Source organism: Tyto alba, unplaced genomic scaffold, assembly GCF_018691265.1.
Source record: "Tyto alba isolate M040663 unplaced genomic scaffold, T.alba_DEE_v4.0 Super-Scaffold_13, whole genome shotgun sequence".
Lineage (NCBI taxonomy): Eukaryota > Metazoa > Chordata > Aves > Strigiformes > Tytonidae > Tyto > Tyto alba.
The window spans coordinates 24,575,468-24,600,628 of NW_024881275.1; the positions used below are offsets into that span (position 1 = coordinate 24,575,468).

General features: G+C 36.7%; 1 protein-coding gene across 1 annotated transcript in view; it reads right to left on the minus strand.

Annotated features, from left to right (window-relative positions):
- Positions 1-3,285: 3,285 nt before the first annotated feature.
- Positions 3,286-25,161, minus strand: part of WDR36 (WD repeat domain 36) — a 34,732-nt gene continuing 12,856 nt past the window's right edge. Inside the window, exons 10-23 of the mRNA XM_042787752.1 lie at positions 23,794-23,859; positions 22,786-22,869; positions 21,177-21,331; positions 19,956-20,070; positions 18,530-18,695; positions 18,139-18,247; positions 17,304-17,383; positions 12,621-12,728; positions 11,368-11,465; positions 9,761-9,903; positions 8,984-9,100; positions 8,662-8,743; positions 5,557-5,744; positions 3,286-3,853 (exon numbers count right to left, since the gene is read on the minus strand). Of these exons, the coding sequence (XP_042643686.1) occupies positions 3,704-3,853; positions 5,557-5,744; positions 8,662-8,743; positions 8,984-9,100; positions 9,761-9,903; positions 11,368-11,465; positions 12,621-12,728; positions 17,304-17,383; positions 18,139-18,247; positions 18,530-18,695; positions 19,956-20,070; positions 21,177-21,331; positions 22,786-22,869; positions 23,794-23,859 (1,661 nt within the window). The 3' untranslated portion in view covers positions 3,286-3,703. The remainder of the gene's footprint in view (positions 3,854-5,556; positions 5,745-8,661; positions 8,744-8,983; positions 9,101-9,760; positions 9,904-11,367; positions 11,466-12,620; positions 12,729-17,303; positions 17,384-18,138; positions 18,248-18,529; positions 18,696-19,955; positions 20,071-21,176; positions 21,332-22,785; positions 22,870-23,793; positions 23,860-25,161) is intronic.

A 25,161-nucleotide genomic window follows, 5' to 3' on the forward strand; every position in this document is an offset into this window, starting at 1 on the left:
TTCCTTACTCTGTGACGATGACACTTGCATTACAACAATTTGCACAGACTTGAGACATTTCCTAACATTTTTGAAGAAGAAAGAGTTAAATTTCAAATGCACAAAGTGTTCAAGTGCTTTAAGTTAGTGGACTAAACTGGCTGCTGAACAACACGTAAATATTTGCATCCCTTTACTCTCACTTCATCTGCATGTTTTTCCTCATAAAACTTCAATTTGTACTTGAAAGAAAAATTAAAGATTGTAGTGAAGGCTTATTATGGCTCAGAGAGCAGCAAGCTTCACTGTTCCAGTCTGAATCCAGCCAGCAATAAATTCAGGGAACAAGATCCAACTAATCAGATTAGTGTCAAAACAACTATGTACCACATCAGTTTGGAAAGCACAAAAGATAGAACAGTGGAAGTACTGAGACCTAACTTGACAGGACTGCTGTGTGCAGGAGTTGCTAAGAAGGGCAGGTATGCTCAGAAGCCAAAAGAGCAGAGAACATCATGGTGAAAATGGAGCACAGAACACAAGCAAGCAACAGACTTGGGAAGAAGCTGGGAGGAGTGCAGTGACACTCAGTAACATGGGAGAATTGTACAGCAAGCTGCTAGTCAGAGCTAGCCTAAAACAGGCTTGGCGTTGTTTAAGAATATAAAATCTTCCGTTGTCCTGCTTGGAAGAAAACCTAGGGTTAACAATCACTATATCCCTTAATCCAGCTAATGATTCTCTCACACCCTATTGCATACGCCATTACAATGCCAATCGCCTAGAGTGAGTTCTTATGGGTAACACAAAGCCAGATCTATCAAATTCAACTGTAATGTGTCTTACCACTTGTAATCAACAACTTTTGACTAATATCACAACGTATTGTCCTTGATGTCTTGGGTGAAGAAATAATACAGGAAGTAGCAGGTGAAATATCCATTTGCATCCACTAACAAGTGGAAATTGTTTTTTATTTCCAAAGAAGTTATTAATGGCAAAAGGTTGCTCACCATATTGATGAGGGGAAAAAAGGACACTAAAAGGCTAAGAACAAGAAGCAATCAGAGCTATTGCTGTAAGACTGGAACCAGCTTTAAGAATAGTCAAACACTCCTGAAATAGCAGTACTAGAAATGTTGAGGAAAAGATGAAAGAATAAAGGAGGTGGGATATCACTAACATCTAAAGACTGCTTTCTGAAGGAAGTGACTGAAGTGTTCCAGGTATACTTAAAATACACCTGTGTATGATCTAAGAAACTGCTTTAACACATTTAATGAGAACATCCAGACTGCAAATATTGTATCAACAGTGATATATATATATGAACTGTTTACAAAAATTAGCTTGTTGGTTCTGCTTTCAGAAAAACGGCCTGTTTGTCAAAAAGTATCTTTTTTCTCCTCACTATATCAAGTAGTCCATAAAAAAAAAACCCTCCTCTACAAATCTTACAAGTTTGTAGACAAATTTTGCACATACACATTTAAACATGTCCACAAAAGGTTCTTGTAGGTCAGTGAAAAAACACATGTGCCACTCACTAAAATGGAGTGTCTCCTTGAGAAGTAGAAACAGTTTGACAGCTGCTCTGTGGCTGAGAGGCAGTGAAGCATGAAGACTAGAGTACAATTACGTCTCACATTCAAAAAGTACGAAAGGCATATATTGCAAGACAGTAGGTCTAGAGTATACAACCAGAAATACATTATTTCCCTTAGCATTTAATTAAATTGTAGGTCCCATTACTGCAGGATGCTGTGCAGAATAAATAGGTTCTAAAAGAGGTTAGATGAACTAACAGAGAATAAACAAGTCTGCCACAGTGTACTAAACATAACAGTTGGAATACACCTGGCTCATGAAGTATCTGAATAGATGTCTGATGAAAGCTGGTGTGATGTGCTTGAGAAATGATCACTATACATGACCTGTTTGCATCTATTCCTTGCTCTAGCTGGAGACAGGACCCTAGGCTCGATGGACCTTTACTCTGATCCAAGAGGAAAGTTCTTCATCCACTGTTCCTTCTTCTACTGAGGCAGGTCTGCAACTACCAATTTACCCATCTTTTAATATTCTAATGTCTTGGTTCAAAAAATTATTCTTTAAGATCTTCTCACTTAGTCACAGTAATGCCTATAAACTCAGAGGTTTATTATATATTACATTGAAGTTTGAGGGATTTAGGACTGCTTCAGATCCATTCAAGAAATTGGGAGTAATGGGTTCTCGAGAACTGTATCACCAGAAACTAACTGTTCTATGGTAGAAAGATTTTCTTAAATCTCAGTCGTGAACTTCATAAAAACCCTCAGGTGTACATCATTCCCATGGACTCCACGTTTTCAGTCTTAATGGCTAGAATAACAGTCTGTAAACTTCCATAAAATCTCTGTTCTCTTCAAGCTTTGATGCGAGTCAAACTTATGGATAAAGAACAGCCAGAACAACACAGAGAAGTTGTAAAACCCGACTTCCCATCACCTCTGCACTCCTTTGATAACCCTGATGACTTTTCTCACACATATGAGCAGCCAACAGGATGCTGATCTCATGATACATGTGGAATTGTTGCTTGTTTCAGGCAGGATTCCATACTCTACACTGCATGTAGATGTTTGCAGATAATTTGTTCCAGGAGATAGGACTACAAAGAATTCCATAATGTGATGGCATTAAAAGATATCACATATATAGAACAACAAAACCACACTATTTTTTCAGTCTTCTGCCAAATGCAATGAACTCATCTTTCAAGTTTTCTCATCAAAACTGCGTACATTTGTATTAGTTACTCTGTTAATCTGTGTCTGTAGCTGGAACGTCTGAAATACAGCAAAGGCCTTGTTCAGGAGATTGTTCTGCTGTGGGGCAGTACTCTCAAATCCCATTCAAGAGTTCCCAGACTCTGAGCAAACCTTATAATTTGAAACCTAAATATCAATTCATAAAAACAAGATCAGATTCCATTAAAAATTACCCACAACTCAAAGCTTTTACTCTGGCAATCTTTATTTCCTTAAGTAAATAATACTATTTTTTGTAAGAAACTGAGACTCAAAAATGGGAGCAAGAAACCTGGTTATAAAAAAATGGGTTTAGGTTTTTTTCAAGTTCAGTCATTTGTAGCACAGCTAGAAATCTTTACTTTCAGAAATAGGTGTTCGAGGCAAAATAGTGAACGCAGCTTACCAAAGTGAGAAGAAAGCTTTATAGGAAAAGCTCTCTGAATGCAGAGGATTGCAGTTTTTATATTAATTTCTTTTAAACTAATGTTAACAAATTGCTAGTAAATCAGACTTTTTTATTTTTGCATCAACAGTAATTGTTTATTAAGCACAATATAGGTTTTGGTCTTCTGCACAGAAATTACATACCTTTTTTTTTTTTTTTTTTTTTTTGCACAAGTAATTTCTTCATTCTGGTTTAGATTTTTGGTCAGGAAAGCATAAAGTAACTAGCTGCATTACCTATAGCCATCCAACTGTTTGTTCTTCAACAGCACAAACTAAACCAACATGAATATTTAAGCTCAACATATTAATTTTTGCTCAGACTGAACTGAATACTCAGTTATGTGCCTTCTAAAATACTTTGCCAGACACAGATGTACAAAATACAGCAGCAGAAGTCCCAGTATAACTTCTGGAGTCCAGTATTTTTAGTAATAAATTGAACTCTTATTCTGAGGGGAATTTTCTGCAGACAAAACCCTTTTTCATAGCAAAGCACTTTTCATGTATGTTAACACACACAGACTCTGATTGAAGAGAGTCTGCAAATGAATCCAAGTTTTCTCAAGTTGCATTGACAGTCTGGATACTTCTTCCAATAGGTTCGGTTCTGATGAGAGAATCTTAAGATGTAACTGAAAATGAAAACAAGCAGCTAGTGAAACAAATACAGATAATAATAAAAAAAAAAATATAAATCATTTTCCTCATTCAATTCCAATACTTTGCTTCCAGGACTGTACCAAGTAAGGGAGGGACTCTTTTCCTTCAATTAATTCCCTCCATTTAATGCTGTGTCCTTTTGCTAGTCTTTTACAAGCCATTTTACTACTACATATGTGTTAGATGGGATAAGGCAGAAAAATGTCTTAAATATGTTATTGCTTTACTAGATCTTCTGCTGCTGCTGAATCTATCCTAATCACTGCTCGAGAGGGTAACTTTCTTCTCTTTCCAACCTGAATCACAAATTCCTGTTTAGGCTAGAAAGGCTAAACAGATGCCCTGAGGTCAATCAGGATTATTATTTTAATTATCCACCTTGCCCAAAGCAAGAATGATGCTGGCACACTCTATACTGATACAGGTGGATGATTTGTCTCTCTCTAATAAACAGTAATTGTGGTAATGCATAAAGAAAAGCAACCTCTCAATCTTGTACAGAAGCAATACACTGTTACCACTTAATGGATGGAATAGTTATTTTCCTAGCTACAACTCAAATCTAGGAGTCTTGTGAAGCTCAGAGCTGTTTTACTTGGAACCTACAAAAGAAGATACTTGTGTTCATGTGTCACAGGAAGAGTTTGTATTATTCTAGTGTAGTTCAGATCAGGAGTATATTTCTGAGGCAAATTACCTAGCTGTCCCTAATCTACTCTGCAAGAACTTAATTTCTTTTTTATGAAGCTAAACAGAAAAATTAATTCTAACATCTAATATTGCAACTGTTAATCACATCCAGTCCATGGGACCAGATTAACAAAAAGGACTAATAAATAGACAGGATAAGAAGCTACTGGTAAATGAGTATCAAGACCTCAACTCTAGGTTGTTTCGCACTACAGATCTACTCCTATTTCCCTGCACTACCTGTTCTTGTGGAATCTTTAAAACCAATCCTTGCAATATTGCTGTTAAGAAATACTCAGTTCAATAGACAGTATTACATGTGTCTGAATGTTTATAACAACCTTTCCCTAGTAAACTGTAATTAATTGCTTTCCCACAGTTTAATAAATCTTGACAAGCATTTGTACATCAGAAGGGTTTCAATCTTCTGCAGAACCACTTTCTCTCCAAGAGTAACTGCTACTGTATTTTATCACAACGACTTTCTTCCACACATCTGCGAATAATTTAACTAGCTCTGTGATGCTTAATGGCTAACAGAAGAAAGGCAGCCCACTGACATGGAAAATAAGTCAGGCTTGCAATGTCTAGTGGCAAGTCCAACAAAATGCCTATTTTACTTCCCCAAATATGGTGCACTGAATTGTTTTCTTACTTAAGGCATAGCATATCTTAGCTTAGCAATTAACAACCAGTAAGAAGTTGGGCATGTTACAAAAAATAAAAACAGTTCTAAGTAACAAATACTAGAGTAAAACCTGTCTGGCACAGTCCTCTTCTTAATACCTGTTTTTCACAAGTTTTTCATGACTATGACCAGATGAGTTGTCAAATTATCCAATATATTCAGTTAGTCATTTTAAAACCATCCCCAACAAAAAGAATCACTTAGGAGAATTATTTCAAGCACACAATTTACATCCTTTCACTGGACAGTCATCATTTTAAACAGGACTAACATACAATTTTATAAGAAAATCATTACCTTTAAAAATAGTGCAAGGTATGCCTGAGCAAGTTCAAAGTTGTACTTCTTCTTCAGCATCATCCCAATCATTCTCAAAAAGCTTAGCATCACCTCCATTGAGCCACCACCTTCAGGGGCCAAACCCCTCAGTTCTATCTCAATATTTGATGGTCCCAAGCTCTTCAGTAAGCTAAGTGGAGCTGTATCTGTATTAAAGAATTGACAGATACATTATCAGTAACACTTGCAGAAAAGAACCTTTCAGAACCTTCACGTGGTCAGGTTTATTCCAAAATTCTTAAGTAGTGACTGTATCTTTCAAGCTTCTACTGTTTCCTTACTTTGTTTTCCACAAAATGCCATCCTACCTTTAATTTACTGTCCCATCACACACTACAGAGAAGTACATTCCTAGTAAGACAGTTGTATTTTATTTGTAAGTTCACTCTGAAAAAGACAAGTAACATCTTTGTATTTCTATCACTTTTTCTCTCATTTGTATTTTAAGCTGAACAAAATTTCTTATTAACAATGTAACACTGTAATTTTACAACTCTTGGCAAAAAGAATGCATGTAACTTGGGAATTCTAGGATATATTTGCAGTAACAGCTTGAAAAGACAAGGTGGTACTATTAGTGGGAATCTTTACGGTGTTTACTCTTATTGACATTAAGCTAAATTGAGGATCATCTCGTGCATCTAAGGTAATTATTGCTTTTAAGTGAATTCCTCCTGTTTTTCCTGGGACCTGAGGGGTAGTGGGCTGGGGAGAAATATATGCAATCTACAAACTCTTTCCTCCTATTTCTAAATGTTCTTCCTCGGGATTTCTACAATCCTACCTGATCTTTGAGAATTCCATCCATTTGCTTCAAAAATGCAGAAATACAATACATATGGTTGCAAACACAGTTGTTGGTAAGAACATTTTAAAAAATGTCTTCTAATCAACATTGCTTTTGCTAAGAAGTTGCTAAGAAGAGCAACTTCTTATACTCTTACATCATGATGACCAATGCTATCAGGCATTAGTTAATATACCTTAGGTGGTATAAATCTGTTTCCATCTGTATTTGATTCCTATGAAAATCACTAGCTAGTTTTATAGGTAATTGTGATACTAACAGTACAAAACAGATGCATTAACTCATTTTTGTGCTGCAACATTAAAAAAAACCAAGCATGGAACATACTATGAAGTTGGTACACATACAGTATGGAAAAGGTGTCCAGATCAACCTATGTTCCACAGTCCTCATCTGAGGTATGAAACCCTGTCTCTATTTCAACCATAAATCACAATGGCTTCTAGTATACTGCTATTTATTTGCCTGGTCTAGTCACCTTTGGGAAGAGATGTTTGTAAACTAGGAAGCACAGAGTCATGTTACACACCAGCAGTGTCCTGAGTCAGGATCAACAGGCTGCCTGGATTGGGATTACAGCACAAGCCCTGAAGCACACCTGCCTTACAGCAGAGAGGTGGCCTGAGACCCACAGGACCACTACCGAAACACATCAAAGAGGACACTTGCTCCCTGGTATAGCCAGCCTCTAGGTGCTTGGTTAGGTTTTAAAATATTCACCTGATGCTTCACTCTTCCCTGAGCAGCTCTGAAGCAGTTTAATAGAACTGATGAGAAGCTCAACACGACCCAGCAATGTGCGCTTGCAGTCCAGAAAGCCCAACTTATCATGGGCTGCATCAAGAGAAGTGTGGCCAGCAAGTCAAGGGAGGGGATTCTTCCCCTCTACTCCACTCATGAGACCCCACCTGCTGTGCTGTGTCCAGTTCTGGGGCTCACAACATAGGAAGGACATGGACCTGCTTGAGAGGATCCAGAGGAGGACCATGAAGATGATCAGGAGGCTGGAGCGCCTCCCTTATGAGGACAAGGGAGGCGCTCCAGGGAGAAGAGAAGGCTCCAGGGAGACCTTCTAGTGGCCTTCCAGTACTTAAAGGGGCCTCCAGGAAAGATGGGAAGGGACTCTTTATCAGAGAGTGTAAGGATAGGATGAGAGTAATGGTTTCAAACTCAGTAAGGGAAGATTTTGATTAGATATAAGGAATAAATTCTTTACTGTGAGGATGATGAGACACTGGCACAGGTTGCCCAGAACAGCTGTGGCTGCCCCCTCCCTGGAAGGGCTCAAGGCCAGGTTGGACGGAGCAACCTGGTCTGGGGAAGGTGTCTGGGTTGGAACTAGGTGATCTTTAAGGTCCCTTTAGATCCAAACCATTCTGTGATTTTCTGAATACTATCAATTGGAATACTAAAAACACAGGATAAAAAACACACCTTGTTTGTGGTAGATAATAAAGTTCTGCACACAAAATGTTTAAGTGCAGTTGAGGAAGCTGGACATATCTCAAAAGAGTTTAAGGTGTAGAAAAAGTTCTCAGCAGAACTGCCTTGTGGACAAGCTACCAACCACCCTCCATTTATATTTTCAAACCAGCTGTATCAGCAAGCATTTCCAAAAATCTGAATTTCAACAATTCTGTAGGAGCACAAGTTAAACCAAGCAAACAGCAGGTACGTTCCATGGGCAATTTAAGTGACTGAATTTCAAAATGAATTAAGTGTTAAGAGAAATCCAACATCTTGTTTTTATATCAATTATTTATTCTTAAGATTTAAATTATAAAGCCATCAATTAAAGCTCTAAGTTTGCTGAATATTTAGTGAAGTGGGCCTTGAAAATAGAACTTCCTAGGCAAATTATGTTTTTCCTGTTTCAGCGAATCAGACTATTCCTTACCAGATCATTCCTTTCCTTTCTTACCTTACGAATAACGCATAGCATCTTTTCTGGGTAAGATCATCACAATCTCCAAAAAAGTCTAACAATTTACAAAAGTAAAACATTACCTTCCCTCTCTACATAGGTTTTAGCCAGAAGTGGGCTTCATGTTGCAGGCAAGCTACAGTACCAATGGATCTCTGAGCTAGATTGGCTACCTATGCATCAGTCAGCTTTATACATAACAGGACATCCCTTTGCTACTGTACTATGCATATTTTTTTCCTTGCACATGTTAACAATTCTAGCATTAAAAGTCAAATGTATATAAAAATACTATTACCATCTACATTTTTAGTGAAATGTCTTAACTTACATTCATTAGTCCTCAGGGCTTCTTCAAGATGAATGTAGAAATCAGACTTCTGTGCCAGTACTCCAAGGTTTACTACCTTTGACTAGACCATGGAAGTATAAGAGAGCATACATGAATATGCAAACGTGTTTTTACATCTCAGTTAGATTATTTTCCTACTGACAGAATAAAAGACTTTAAGAAAGAAAGCATTAATGTAAACATGTTGGAACCAGTACTTTAAAGTTTAGCACGATTTCACTCAGCATTAAAAAGCATTTAAAATTTTTCTTTTAAAATACACTAAATATTTAAACACTATTATATTGTTTCTTATTTTTACCTGGGTATCATTTTCTTCCTCTGGAGCAATGTATCGAGGTATAAGACCAGGAACTGTTGGGATGAAGAAAGGGGCTGACTTGGGAACTTTTGGTGGCTCTCTTGGTTTATTTTTTTTCTGTTAATTAGACATTTGAATTAAAATCATCATCGTTGTAAGAACACGTGGGAATTTTTGTCAAGAGTTTGACTTTTAAAATACTATGAAAACTGTAAGGACCAACTGACAACTAAATACATTGGTAAAATGTTTTACACCACTAGATATGAAGCTACTATTCAGAAGAAAAGCAGTCCCTCTTCCAGATCCCAGAAATTGTGAAAAGCATCATATAGTCATCTACTGCAAAATCTTGAAAAATACCTGAGAAGTGAGATCAAATTTTGTGATTAGGTAAATGCAGCTTATAGAACATGGGCAAATACACCTGGCAGTATACTACTATTTTTTTGTGCATTCTCTCCTCTTCTTCCACTTATGGGAATGTGTGACAGTGATTTGTAAGCATAACTTAGAACAGCTTTACAGGCACTTATTATCTGCATTGACATGGAAATATCTGCCTTCAGACAGCTATTTTGCATGTTGCAGAAATAGTAATGGCAAAAGTTATGAAACAGTTCCTCCTTAAGATTTCTTGAATATCCAAAAGAATGGTTAAGACAACTGTCTGGCTCACATTACAGGAGAAATAGCCCTCATTTCACATCCTTCTTAAAAAATACAGTCCAAATATTGTATGTAGTAGATAAGCAACAGTGTGCCTACTATCGTTACCTTGATAATATCAAGATTAAGGAGATTTTTCCACCTTGATTCCGGTAATGAGGAAAGGGTTACCAGCTGCTCCCCCAATTGCTCAGGTGAGACATATTCTATCATTTCATCACACATTTCTTCATCTCCTGCCACATTCACATCTTTTAAGAACAGATATTTTTTATGTACATACTTCACACATTTTTTTAAAAAATCAAAACAGCATGATTTTTTTCTTTTGCAATTTTTGAGAAACATATGCATAACAAATATATATATAGGTGCTACCATAACATATGAAAAGGTACATAAACAACCCTTATTAATTGTATGAAATATTAAATTGTGAACAACTATAGCTAAAAAGCAGAATTAAATTTTAACAACGTTTTAAAGATTAACAAGCTTTATCTGCTTTGGCAGATGATATAAAACCAATTTATGTAAGTCCTAAAGGAGAAACAATGAATTACTTTCAAAATTCTGTAAACTGTTTTAAAATATATACACAGCAATTTTAGTTTTAAGTTACAAATGTGTAAAATCTTTGCAAACTGTTTATAGGTATTACTGAAATAGCACATAAAAATGAAGAAAATCTCAACATTAAAGCATAGCATTATAAAAACAAAGATATGCAGCCTGTGATTAGGTTTTCTCTAGACTTCCTATATGGTCTTGACCAAACACCTCTACTCTTCCTTCCTTTTTGCAAAATACTACATGTCTGAAACCATGAATGTGATTGAAAAGCCTAAAACAACAAGGAAATGTAAATCATTAAAAGCTCAGAGCATCTAAACAGGAACTTCACATTTGCTGCAGGCAGAAAGTGAATTAAAGTGTTCAGCCAGAATCAGTTTATAGTATTAAAACATTCAAAGTTTTGGGATGAAATCCTGTCTCCCTAATTTAAGTATCTAAAATAAGTATGTACCTAATAAACCCATCATCAAGTATGTTCCTCACTCTTTTACACTGTCAATAGCTAGGCGTGTTTCTCCTCCAGATGGAGACCTAAATGTATGCACTGCTAAACTTCGGTAGACAAGATCTCCATCTAGAGGCCTTCAGAAGCACAACCACTCCTATTAAATGTACCAAAATGCAATTTAGGCCTTTCACCAGGAATCTAGCAAAGGTACATGGCAGGTCAGCTGAACCCAATTCTCTTGCCAACAAGACAATATAGAACAGTGAAATTACCACGGCATCCAGGCAAACAATAAAGTTGTGGGGAAGTGGAACAAAAAACAATCCCCCTTCCACCACCAAACAGTAACATTAATTTTAAACTGGCCTCACATGTGTCAGAAACAAAGGTATTTACACAGGTCTGGGATTGAAGAGTGCCAGCAAATAGCACAAATGTTTTTATTACCTACAAAATCTCCTTGAAGATCTGGAGATCATAACAGTGTAATTCTTTATGCTTGAACATAGAAACATAACCAGATTTTAGTAAATAATATTAACATATAAGTATGCCAAAAATTATAGAAGCAATAGGAACAGTTCAGAGAAAGAATGCTAAGACAGTGAATCTTCACTGAGGAAGAAAACCATCTTCTATTTAAAATATAATACCAAACTGAAAATAAAATGCTTTTTCATCTGAAGATTACCTTGCACAGGGCAGGTGCTAGGGCGTGTCACCACAGAAGGTTCATAATCTGCTGGAAGGGGCCGTAAAGAGACAAGTGAATATAAAGAACGGTTTGACCTGAAAAATAAGACAGGCATTTTAAAAACAACTTTCAGGTGAATGGAAACAAGTGTTAGACATTATTTTACTGCAGTCTAATACTACCATACTACAGCAATTTACCAGGTTCTATTCAAGATTAGTTTTCCCCATCTACGAGATAAACAAGAAATGGAACACAGTGATATATGTCATCTTTAAGTCTGAAACATAAAAGTTATGCTGAAGTATTATTGCCAAGAACATTTAATACATATGACATTATGAAGTATGATTACTTCAATCATTGCCAGTTACTGTATTTACTTGAAATTGCAAAATTGTCTATCTAAAATGCCTACTTTGTACTTAATATATACAATACGTTATGCAAATATAAATGATTCATCCTGCTCTCACAGAACTTCAGAGTAGCAAACTTGGCAGATTTTCTTAAGGTTTGGAACATGTACACAATCCATTCTGGCAAATTATTTTTTCTGTCAATATAAACCAGGGCTACGTAAAAACATTTGCATTATTCACAACAAAGCACTTTTACTTAAGCACAGGAAGGTCTAACAGCTGAACACTCCTCTGGCAAAACTACAGGCAACAAATGTAACCTGCAAGATCTATCTATCTATCAAAAGGAAAAAAAACTATGAACTACTTAAAAGGTGTGTTACTTTAGTACTGGACCTAACACCAGTCATTTGCCTTAAAGCCATATCAGGAGGAAATTGAACTAAACCACATTTTACATCTGTGCTGATCTATTATTAATAAACAGAAATAACTGCAACTTCCAAATTCTACTTAGGAGTCTCAGAGAACACTGTACGACAGGACAAGAAGAAAAGCCCTTCAGAAAGTACCATTACACAAGCACTGACATTTCAAAGGGTGTGGAAAAAAAAAAAAAAAAAAGAGTCAAAGAAAAACTTTAGGGATGACGTAACAGGAATTCTTCTCACTTAGAAAAAAGAGATCATTTAATTACCAGAATAAATATCTTAACTGCAAGAGATTTCAAGATTTACAAATCACAATGCTTGTCTTCATTAGAACCAGAGAAGACAAAACCCTGGAGATCATACTTTACAGAACAATTCTTTATTTGTGATAAAGGTGATTAAAAGAATTCTTCCCTATCTGAAATTCTGTGTAGAAATAGATATATTACATACTTACCACAAATAAATTCCAAGATCATCCACATGTGTTGATGCTAGAAAATCTCCTGTAGGAGACATAGTAAGGCTCACAGCTGCGGAGTCTACCAAAAAGCAATCTATGAGGCTAAGGTGAGAAAACACAACAGAGAAATTCTCAGCAAGATGAACTTGTTTATCTATGCATAGCTGAATTACAGCACAAATACGACTGAATGCAAGCAGGACACTGGATATATACAAACTAATGTATTAAAAATATTCGAATATGATATATAAACTTGGCAAATGAATGGCACTGTGCAACAAACCACTTAATAAAATTCTCCAAAATCTGCTACATTTATGTTGTGCATTTATGCTACCTCCTTAGACATCCACATTCAGTGGAAAATATGAACCAACTGTCCACATTCAATTCCTTATGCTTAACACTAACCTTTTTAGTGGCCATGAAGTTCGTACTTCAATCAGCCCCAGGCTGCTCTGACCTCATCTTTTATGCTCTACCTTTAATCATTAATTCTCTCTCAAGATACTTCATACACACCTGGATAACACTAGGACCTGATGTTCCTAAAGTAAAGAATGAATTGTACACTGCAAAATTATATTATCTGCCAGTTTGTTTTGACATTATATCTTCAGCCTGATATACCATTCCTGGATCATTCATTTCCCTATTGCAGAAAACTGAAAAAATACCACATGAAAAGAAAGTTAAAGTATTCAGTAGTATGTGACTATTTTAACAATAAGCCACTTTTGATTATCTGGAGGATGCCACAAGTCCTAGATGATGCACACCCTAGTAGACTTCCACTCAAACCCAGATTCATAGAACTGCTTGTCACTTGATGAGGTATAGATTTCAGTTACTTCAAACTGTAAGAAGCAGTTGAGTTTGACAACTAACAGTTCATCAAGAGAAACAAAAACCAAAACTAATTTAGAGCTTGAATACTTTGCTCTTGTTTACAGACCAAAATCAAAGTGAGAAGTGATGAGAGCAGCCAGTTTCTACAACCCAGTTCTGTTCATTAACCATAGAAAAAAATATTGATACAACAAAGCAGTTTAAAATGTAAAATCTTGTGGTCATGTATTTTCTTCTGTACTGAGCACTTCTGCAGTGGTTTGACAAGCCATGGTCAAAATAAAAGCTGTATTTTAACCTGAATGGAAAGTTTTATTCCATCTACATGCTCTTGGACCACGTTACAAGTAAAAAGTAATCAGGCAAGAGTCACATCATTCATTATTTTCAATGTAAAATACAAACACTAAACCCATAAATGCCAGGACATGTGTCAGTTACACTGATACATTTTGCACACAGTGCACAATGGCTAGAAGATTTACCATAAATACTGGTTTTAGTTTCAAATCCATCCTTTTACCACAATCTTTATCAGTATCTGAGAAATATTGTTCAGTAAAGAAACAGTAAGAAACAACTGCAAAACAAAGTTAACATTAATTTTTTTCTACTTACTGAATGTAACTCATGATCAAAATTACAGAGGGGGGCAGGAGGGGCATGAAAATCAATCCACTATAGGACAATGAGCGACATGCTTTTAATTTTTGCAAAAAAGGTACAGTAATTGTCAAATGAATCCTGCACGGGGGCTGAAGACATTCACCTTTACACTTCCTACCTAACTACCAAAGTGAGACAGTGGAAAGGGTAAAATTGCTGAGCTCACAATATCAACATTTCTCACACCATACTGTCCCGAGTACTCCATCCAAACTATAAACAGTCAGCTTGTACCTTTGATTCCTTGATTTGTCTACGCAAGCTGCACTGCAGAAAGAAAAATTTGCATAATGCCAAGGTTCCTGCTTTCAACTTTCTCTACACCAGTTGGTAACTTTTTTCCCAATTGTCAAAAAGCCCTAAATAAAAAACATGCACTAAGAATGTTTATTTTATGCAAGGACAGTTAAGCAGCTCTCCCAAGTAAAAAAAAGACATTCAGTAAGTAAATGGTACGACATCTGTTGAAGTCCATTGGTATTTTTTGCAGTGTAAGACTTAGTCATCTTAAAAACATGAATTCTACCCTTTTATAAGGACAGTTTCAAAGCTGAATCTTTAGAATGTACAGTTTGTAATTTGGTAGTTCTATTTATGAGCAAATATACCACAGTAGAAGTAAAACAAGCATCTGACTTTTTATTAAAAGCCGTTCTCCCTTTTTGATACGCTCCTCTGCATATAGTTATGAGAAAACCTTTCCTTTAATTTCTGGAAGAATAATTTAACCTAACTACTTTCAAAAGCCAGGTTTGCAATGTACCTGCCTAGATTTCACCTTGACCACAATTTCTTGCAGTTACTTAGAGGAAAAAAAAAAAAAAACAAAACAACAACAAATATTTACTTGTGTGTTACAGGCAAACAAGAACTACTGTTAGATTACTTCTAAAAAAACCAGTATGAATGGATTCTTATTGCAAAGTATTATACTATTAAAGAAATTAGAGAATGTCCTGGGTTGAGTGAGTGGTAGAGTTTTTTTGGTGGCAGGGGAGGCGGCTATAGGGGCAGCCCCCTGTGAGAAGCTTCTCGAAGCTCTCCCAGCTCCAAGTCAGCTCCACTTCTGTTTGGGAAATTGAGCCAATCGGCTGCGCCTCTGCGATAACGTATTTAAGAAGGGACGTGGTGACGGGCAGTGGGACTTGTGAGGAGGAGTTGCTGCAGCTGCGTGAACACCAAAGTCAGTGGAGGAACGGAGGAAGAAAGGGGGGGGATGTGTGCTGGAGCAGAGACCCCCCTGTATCCTGTGGTGAGACGGCAGGGCGGCCCCCCCCTGCCACCCGTGAAGATCTACGGTGGAGCAGACATTGATTTATGGCCTGTGGCTTCTGCTTGCCTGATCAAGGTTCTGTGCCCGAAGAAGGCTGGGGTCTCATGGGAAAAGGCAGCCCCGCTGCTGTAATTCAGTGCTGGGAGGATTGCAGCATGCGGGGGTGTCCCATACCAGAGCAGCTCGGGAAGGGCTGCAGCCGTGGGAGGGAATCCAGTCAGAGGAAGTTGGTGACCCATGACGGAGCAGTGTGGGGAACGCTGCGGCCCATGGGAAGAATTCAAGTCGGAGAAAGTTTGTGGAGGACTGTCTCCTGTGAGAGGGATGTCTGCATTCTCCCCTCTGGCAACGAGAAGGGAGAGCAAGCTGCTGCATTGTGGTTGGCTGCCAACCAGGCCCAAACCACGACAAGATCCAATTAACATTTCTTAAGTTTTACAATTAATGTTGCAATTTTTTGTAGGCATACCATTTTGGAAGGGAAAGAGGGTTAGAAAGTCTAAACAGAGTGTTAATATCCCTCCCATTTATACTGCAAAGAAGAGAGCTAATGGCCATCCTGTTCCATTTTAGAACAGTGTCATTTATCATGCAAGAATAGGTCAATTGTCTGTTGAGATTCAACAAACTTTTCATAGTAAAATGAAAACTTTTACAGTGTATAAAATTATTTACCAAACCAGAACAACAAATGTAATCAACCTAAATGAAACCATCCAGTCCCAGGTATAACCAGAGCTTCACACTGTATAGATTTTTAGTAATTTAAAATAGTGCTACCCCATGTGCTGTTGCAAGAATGCACTGGCAGAACTCAAAGTTACTTTCCAGCCCGTTTCTTCTGGGCTCCTGAACTTCTTGTGTGTTCTTATGTATTTCTTGGTCAAATTTCATTCTGGGAGATTACTTACAAGAGGAGACTTTTTTTGGCACTTGCAAGCATGCACAAATGAAAAATATAACTGAAGTAAAGACCTACTGTGTTGCGAAAATTAATGTAATTGAGATCAGGCTTCTCTTTACAAAACCAACTTGAGTACTGCATCCAACTCTGGGACCCCCAGCATAAGATAGACATGAAGTTAGAGCAGGTCCAGGAAAACAATCAGAGGGCTAAGACATGTTTCCTATGAGGAAAGGCTGAGAGAGTTGGGGTTGTTCACCCTTGAGAAAAGAAGGCTTCAGGTAGACCTTCTTATAGCCTTTAAATACTGAATGGGGGCTTATAAGAAAGACTGAAACTAACTTTTTAACAGGACCTGTAGTGACAATATAATGGGCAGCAGCTTTGAACTGAAAGGAAGTAGGCTTAGACAGGATATAAGGAAGATATTTTTTATGATGAGGGTGGTGAGACACTGGAACAGGCTGCCCAGACAACTTGTGGATGTCCCTGCCTTGGAAGTGTTCAAGGCCAGGTTATATGGGGCTTTGATCAACCTAATGCAGTGAAAGATGTTCCTCTCCATGGCAGTGGAGCTGGACTAGATCTTGGAAGGTTGCTTCTAACTCAAACCATTCTACAACTCCATGAATACTTGAGCGTATCACAAAGCAATTCACCTTAAGCAATCTCTTGTAATTGAGATTATAGCGCTGCTTCCAGACAAAGAACAAATTCACACTCATTTACACTACATGAAAACTCTAGGTTTCATCATTAGATCTTCAGGACATTGATAGTCTGTATGTCCAGAAAAAGGCACATATTGCTAGCATCACACGCAACTAAAATACTGGGTACTGAGTTGTTATACCACGGACAGCTCTGAGTATTACACAGTACATGTTGGTGACAGATAACAAAGCCAGAAGGCTTTCTCTCACTTAACAAACAGAAAGGGGATTATAATAAATTTCCGCTATATGTTTTTTAATAGACTCACCATCCAGAGGGAAGGTCCCAAGTCTTAATGGTACAGTCCATTGATGATGTTATTAGCCAACGACCATCAGGACTGAAAGTCTAAAATAAAATAGTCAATTTAATGGCACAACTGACAAGTCAGGAGGTCCTGTTTTACACAGTTCAACATCAGCCTGCTCCCTAACACCAGGATGAAACGGTCTGGCCGTAAAACAAAACTGACACCACCTTAAAGTGAGAAAAGGACGAAAATGGAACCTATTTCAGAACAGGGCATGACACAGGATACACCTGGCTGTTAGTAAAAGCATTTTGGTCCTCGCTTTTACATTAATGATGAAAATCACTAAGCATAACACTGAAGAAACCAAATAAATACCTACTAAACACTTAGAATTAAATCAGAAGCTAAAAACTATTTCAATGAACAGTACAAAGCACTATTACACAAGATGTAATAAGGAATTATCAGTGCGTTGCATAATCTCAGAACTGTTTACATTTTTTATTTACCTGACTCATTTTTTCTGCACATGAAGACTGTAGCACAATTTCGCTCCTCAGCACTGTTTTCATTATTCCTAATGCTTTTTTTTGTTAAACCCAAAATTAGCTTGTTGCAAAGTTACAGTAAAACCCCAAAGCAAACTAAAAATACATGGGCATTCAAACACTACATGTTTTAACTTGCAAGCTAACATGGCCAAAACTACTGTAGAGCTGAATTACAACTTTACTATTCATAGCTGAACATAATACTCAGTGGCTTCATATATGTAGAGAAATCTACCATCATTAAAATGAATTAGGTATTTGTATATGTCACCTGTTACAGAAAATGAATTAACAATTACCATGTCATTAATCCGTCCATGGTGTCCTGAGAACGTCCTGACAATCTTCCTGGTTTCTATGTCCAAAACACTAATACTGAAGTCATCAAAGGCAATTCCCAGAATACCACTGCCAAGAATCATTAGCACAGGATAGAGAATACTCAGAGACAAAAGATAAAAACAACATCCTAACATTGCTTCAAAAATCTTTTATCTTGAGATAATCTCAGATAAACAGCATTACTTTCTTTCAGTCTAATAAAGTGTCCTGTAGTCATTTTGTCAACTAGTAGTCAGCTGTATTTCAAAGCATCAGAAATTTACACTTTATGAGACTATTTGGTTGCCATCCTAGATTCATGTACTTACAGCAAAAGAATATGCATGTGAAATAGCTTCAGTTTCTTACCTGTCTCTGTGAAGCAGAAGTCCACTTGGAGAAGAAGAAAGCTCAGTGGAGTAAACTAGGTCTTTAGTTTTGAATTTCCAAAATTTAATTAATCCTTCACTACCAGCTGTGATTATCAGCTGGTTTAATCCATCCACTGCTACCCCCCTAATGGCCCCCTCATGTGCTGCAAATCAAGGGAAAATAAAGTTGTATTTCAGAATTTAAACACAGCATAGAAATCAGCAGAATGCCAAGCAGTATTCTGTATGTCTTCGCCTACCTACAGTATATGAACAGTAAGCATGTGACAAACAATTCTAAAGCCACCTGACAAGACTGTTCAAATATCAGAAGTTTCCTTATCAGTACAGAAACCAAATTGTTTTCAAGTAAGCACCTAGAATACAATAAAAAGTTGTGAATAATTGAAGCTGAATTTTAGCTTTTATTTCTGCTTTCAGTTTGGGGGGCTTTTCTGAATGTGAGATTTGGGGGACTTTTTGAATCACTTATGGAATGCCTCCAGCGGGCCTGACCAATCCCAACAAAATTTACAGCTTCAGTTCTGTCATGAAGTCTGGGAGTCTCCTCAGCTACTTTACACTGCAGTGTAAAGATAATGCATAGCTCCTCTGATTTTGGATCATTTTTATTTCTTATTCTAAGCCTAGGGCTATTGGCTTGTAGCCAAACTTTAAAAATTCATCCCACTATCAAGCAATGATGTTATTAGGAGACCACTTCACGTGGCTTTTAGAAACCCAGTAAGGCTTAAGGGTTCATCCCAGTAAGGCTTAAGGGTTCATCAGGACTCTTTCCTGGTTTCTACAACAAAAAAAAATCAGATCATAAGGGTACTATTATAAATTTCAGACTTAGAAAGCAACAGCAAATATCCGTGAGAATACATGACATGAAATATGTATGTATGCACTGTCACTTACATTAAGCTGTAAGTTTGCAGCTGGATAACTGAAAATAATAGCATATACAAAGAACTGGACTTGCTTAAGATTTCAATTTCCCATGCATGTAAAGTATTCTTTCATTTTTAAGCAGGAAGCACAAAATAGATGGTAAAATTTATCGCAGCGATAGAACCCTAAAACAAGAAGCCAAGTACTGGAAAGGTGATTATCTCGAAAAGAGCTGAGGCCAGAGGATCTCATTTTAGTGCTAAACATTTTGGTAACGGACAATTTTGTGTTAACTGAAACCAAACATATGCTAACATCAGAGCTGCTAAAACTATCAGGGAGCCTGTCCTTCAGAGCAGGTTTCAAATTACTTCTCATTACAGTGCAAGATAGGACAATTAGGGTAATTAGAGAAACTGAAAGATTCCCAAATTCAACTCAGAAGCTATGTTAAATTCCCTAGACAGAACACCAGGTTGTTGCTGTTCTATTAAGAGTCAGCATTTTAAAAGCATAGGAATTCTTACCCCTTTCTTTGCCGTAGCTACCTCTGTGAATGCCAGACTGCATGTTATACATATCTACCCGTCCAGTTGACAACCCAATTACAGCAAAGTTCCCACAAGAGGTAATGTCAACTGCCTTTCAAGGAGAAAGAAAAACAAAAAGCAATGAAAAACAATGTCTGAGTGTATATGTAATTATCAAAGTTGTTAGAAGAAATGTAACATATGAGGAATACAAAATACCAACATATTTTTATTAGACTTCTTCAAGGAAAACTGCATAGAACAAACAACAGATTAAATCTCAAAAAAGTAGAGAGAGGATCTCTTAAAATAAGTGAACAGTCAACAACTAATAAATATGGCAATGCATGCTCATGAAGGATAATAAAATACTGACCTAGTGACATCCATCAGAAGTCAGATCTAATAATATCAATACTGTAACCTAAAAGACTAACCTATAAAATCAAGACATCCATAAATTCAATCCCTAAGATAAGGTCCAAGCACGACAAACTAAACAAGAGTTTAAATTGTGAGAAACAAAGAAACAGTGGTCTAGCCATCTTTGGAAAGATAGACCAAAGTATCTGGTAGTTAAAAGAAAACCAGGTATTTACAACTGCACTGATCTTGTCTACTGCTTAACTACTAAGCTTAAGGTCAGAAACACACTTTATCACAAGATACAGTAGTAGTATGAACACCCAGCACATGAAGTATGACATAGTAACTACTCATCTTGCAAGCTCATAAGCCTCAATAAACATTTATATCTCTTTTATTGAGTGTTTGACTTTCATGGTGTCCAGCTCAAGTTGTACAGCTTTTTAGAGGAATATCCTGCCTACAATTTGGAAATACATTTTTCTGTATTGCCCAAAAAAAGCATCTTCAGAAATTTTCCTTCACAAACCAAGTTTATCATCACAGACGCACAGGCAACTCTACATCACTATGGCAGACTAAAGGTCTGTCCAACCACCTATCTGAGTTAGAAAATAAAATCTGCACCTAACCTGGATGTTTAAGGAACAAAATGCATATGCAGCATTCTTCTTAAGACCGCATGCATTACAAAACAGCTATTAGGACACACTGATCTGGCAGAAAGTACTTTGCAAAGCAACTAAATCATGCCTAGATAGTGTTTTCATTCTGAATATTGATTCATTACAAATACAAATCAAAATAACATACTCTGTAATGCTGAAGAAACATTATTGTAAATAAACTTACTGTTGCATATATATCAATAGGTTTGTGTTTGCTGAATTCTTCTGGCCTCAGTTTATGAGCTCCCATGGAAGTCTTCTGATAGTTCCAGGTTGTACAGGTTATATACCCTTGATGGCAGGCAACAATATTGTCCCAGTCACTCTGATGTGCCACTTCTGCAATGTAACACATGCTTTTTAGAAACAATCATTCTAAAGTCAAATAAATTCTTCTGCTATCACAAGGAGTACTTTGAAATACTTTTAGGAAGAACAGTTTGTAATTTATAGTTAGTGTTCTTGTGCTATCATTCAGAAAAATCACCTGGCAAGCCTTTGTGCATATATATGCTAGTGTAACTGAAATGCTAACAAAGCCATAAGCATTTCTGGGGCATACTTCATGTCTTTGTGTATTTGCATCTATGAGGTTTGAAAAACATATATAAACTTAAATGGTTTAAGCTACTCAATCTGTACACATTTGCAGATGACTAAACTGTTTCTTCAGCTGCTGAAGCTGCTAAATTACCAACTGAAACTCAGCGTTTCAGAGCTAAGTCTGCTTCACATAACAAGACTTTTCAGCATTTGCAGGAGAATTGTTCCTCAAAAGCTCAGTATCCAAACTTTGTAGTCAAATATGGTATGTAGGGAAGTAAATAATGAGCAAGTTTGCTTTTTGTTTCTAGAATTCATACAATAAAAAAAAAATTGAGAACTTGAAATTGAAATTCAAAGAAAACAACAACCAGATACAAACTGGTTCACTTCACCAAACAATGACAGTGTCACAAAAAAGAAACAAGTCTAATTAAAATGTACTTAAATAAATGTTTTCTTACGTTTCCAAGCACATTTCAGTTCTACTACCTTGTATCAATCAGACAGGTCTAGTATTAAAAAGTGTGCACATATATATATACACACAACATACATATCTGCAACAAGTACGTACAGATAGTCTGTGTCAATGAAGTATGCAATCTAAATACCACATGTAGTCAAATGGCTACAAAAAATTGTAAATCCAAACCTTTCAGCACATGAAACAATTAAACAACCTTGAAATACAAAATTGCTACACTTAAGACAAAACAGATTTCATGTCTGAAGAGATGGTTATTAATTTAAAGAAACACATTTTGATGAAGCAAAGACAACTGCAGTTCTGCTTCAAGAAGTTAGGTTCATTATTTCCTTTCTGTATTACAAATGAACAGTGTAATTGAAATTTGACTTTGAACAATGACTTAAATAAAGGAACTGGGGAATCAAAATCAAGCACTGTAGCTAGGATTTCCTCAGCTGACAAAGATCTTCATTGCCCCTCACTGCTGGTTCTCCAGCCTGGAATAATACGTACACCAGAAGATTCTGGCTCCCAGGCTGGATATTTTCAAGCCAAGAGCCAGTTAAACATAAAGACATTTGAAATAAAATGCTCTTTTTTTAAAAACAATATAAAAGTTTACCAAGTAAAATGGCACTCAACAGCTCATGAAAGGCCACAGAACCTCAATAGTCTGATCTTTATACAGCATGGGCTTTCAAAACAGTAGTGTCTTGAGAGTTAAAAGACAAAACGAAGACATGATGAGCTCTGTAAAAGTATCTTAAAGACTACTTACCTGAAGCAAAGACTGTAATTGGTGGAAGTGCCATCGTATCAAGCTTAAGACCTTTCTTTTTTGATTTCTTTTTGTTAATTGAACCTTAAAAAAAAAGAAGTTGTGTCTCAATCTCATGGCTAGACCTGAGAATAATAGTTTTAAAAGGTTTACTAAATATAAAGTTCCTAATAAACTTAGAAAAATTTGGCTTACGTTGTTACCTAGGGTTTGAAGAGCTAAGAACATTAATAGTGTCCCTATCAAAATTCACATGATACTGAGCAAACCACTAGCCTACTACATTCACAGATGTATTAGTCAACCCGTTTGTTCCAGGATCTTGTGCTGACATCCCGAGACAGAGATCCCCCCATCACAGCTAAAACCCTGGTCATACAGACATGACCATATAAAGCAATATATCACACCCAGCCCTTTCAATAACCAAAGAGTCAGGAATTTCAAATTTATGTTCAAAGGATATACATAATCAATTAATCTATGCCTGTCTACTCAAATCTATCTGAATAAATATATATCAATATAGATATTTTAAAATAATTATTAGTCTTTCTGAGCTTTGCTCTCTGAACTATACAAGAAAGTGTTGCTTAACCATGGCATTGTTTAGAAGACATGTTTTCTAAATTAAACCCTACATTAAATCAAATACAAATTAACTAATAACTTAGTCAATTGAACAGAAGGGGAATGAGTTGTAACTATGCATGCTGAAATGTCAGCTACTGCTTTACACATTTTTAATAGAAAAATCATGCCCAACATTTCTCACAGTCAAATAACATACACTGCCAACCTACAGAAATTACTTCTAGGTACAAACAAGTCTGAGCCTACACTTTATATACATCAGGAAGGACTGTAATTGCAGAACAATTATGATGAACAGTTTTCAAAAAACATTTAAAGTGAAAGTAAGACCTACCTAATGTTTTAGTTCCTGTTTACATAAATACTTTTCAGGGCTTTTCTCACCAATATTTGTACTTTCACTGAAATACTTACCACGTCCTAAACTTTTATTGAACTTTTCATGAACTGTTGAAAAAGACTGCAGTGTTCCATCTTGACCTGACAAAATATTAGCAGAGAGCAGTGAAGGGCACAAATCAATTTTCTGTTTACTCATAAGCTATCTGAGCAAGAAAAGCAGAATGTATAAGCACTAAGAAACCTCAAACACCGTAACAGAATATTTACTAAAAATTCTGATCCAAGAAAAATTACAGATACACTATAAGCAGCAGAGCTAACGGAGCCTAATTCTCTGTGGCCTATATCCCACTCCTACTACTTTACCCCAAACACAGTCAGAATGACACATTTTTTATGGACATCTTCTCCATGTTCAATTGCTCTGTCCCTGCTCCTTTCTCCACAATATCCAGTTGTTCCCAGCTTTCTATGATTAAAACCTTAAATAAGCTGTCACATCCTTCAAATACCTCCATAATACTTCCAAAGCTTTTTTCCATGACCCCATATGCTCCCTCACCAACTACAATATTCCTTTCTTTATCCTTTGCCTAACCAACACATACTGTGTCTGGTTAAGAACTACACCTAGGCTTGCCAGTAAGCTAACCCAAACAAAAATGGTAAAAGCCAAGTTATCGATCTTTCCTGTAAACCAGGACACTAATGAGACTTCCCTTCTCTACCCAGTGACCAGTGTTCACAGAACTGATAGGAATTTAATTTAATAGAACAGAAGGCTCAAATTTGAAACTAGCAAACAGGTCCACTCTGTAGGGGACACGGACAAGACAGAACCAGAAACTAACAGAAAATGAAATTGCACAATGCATGTAAAATTAAAGGCACTGAGATGCTTTTTTAAAAATCAGAAGAATGCCAAAACATTTTTACTAGGCCAAACTAGTAAGGAAACAGAAAATTAGTCAAACCGAACTTAAAGAATCTGAAAGACAATGGAACAACTGTAGTATTCAAGCAACCTTTACTTGCTGCTATAATACAAAAGTAAGGCAGCATGTATATATACTGGGAGCTGGCAGAAACGTTAAGCTGGATGAAAGCCAGCGGCACTGGTGTTAGTTTGTGGAGATGCCTGTTTTGTCTCCTTGCCCTCTTCATATGTTTCAATACAGCTGACAAAGAAGTAAACTGCAACACACAAATGTGAGGATTTGTTAAGCAACTCTTGATTGTTGCTGTGGTTCACCTTGTGTGAACTGAATTAGTATCAAGTAACCAGTTACTTAAATCCAAGTTACCAATTGGACAAACAGCAAGCCATTTTAGCACAGATGGGTTTAGCAGCGTATTGCTGTGCTGTATTAGGTGTAACATTCATCAGAACGTAGTGTAATGTTTTCAAACATTGCCCATGTAGACAATTCTATTACTTCC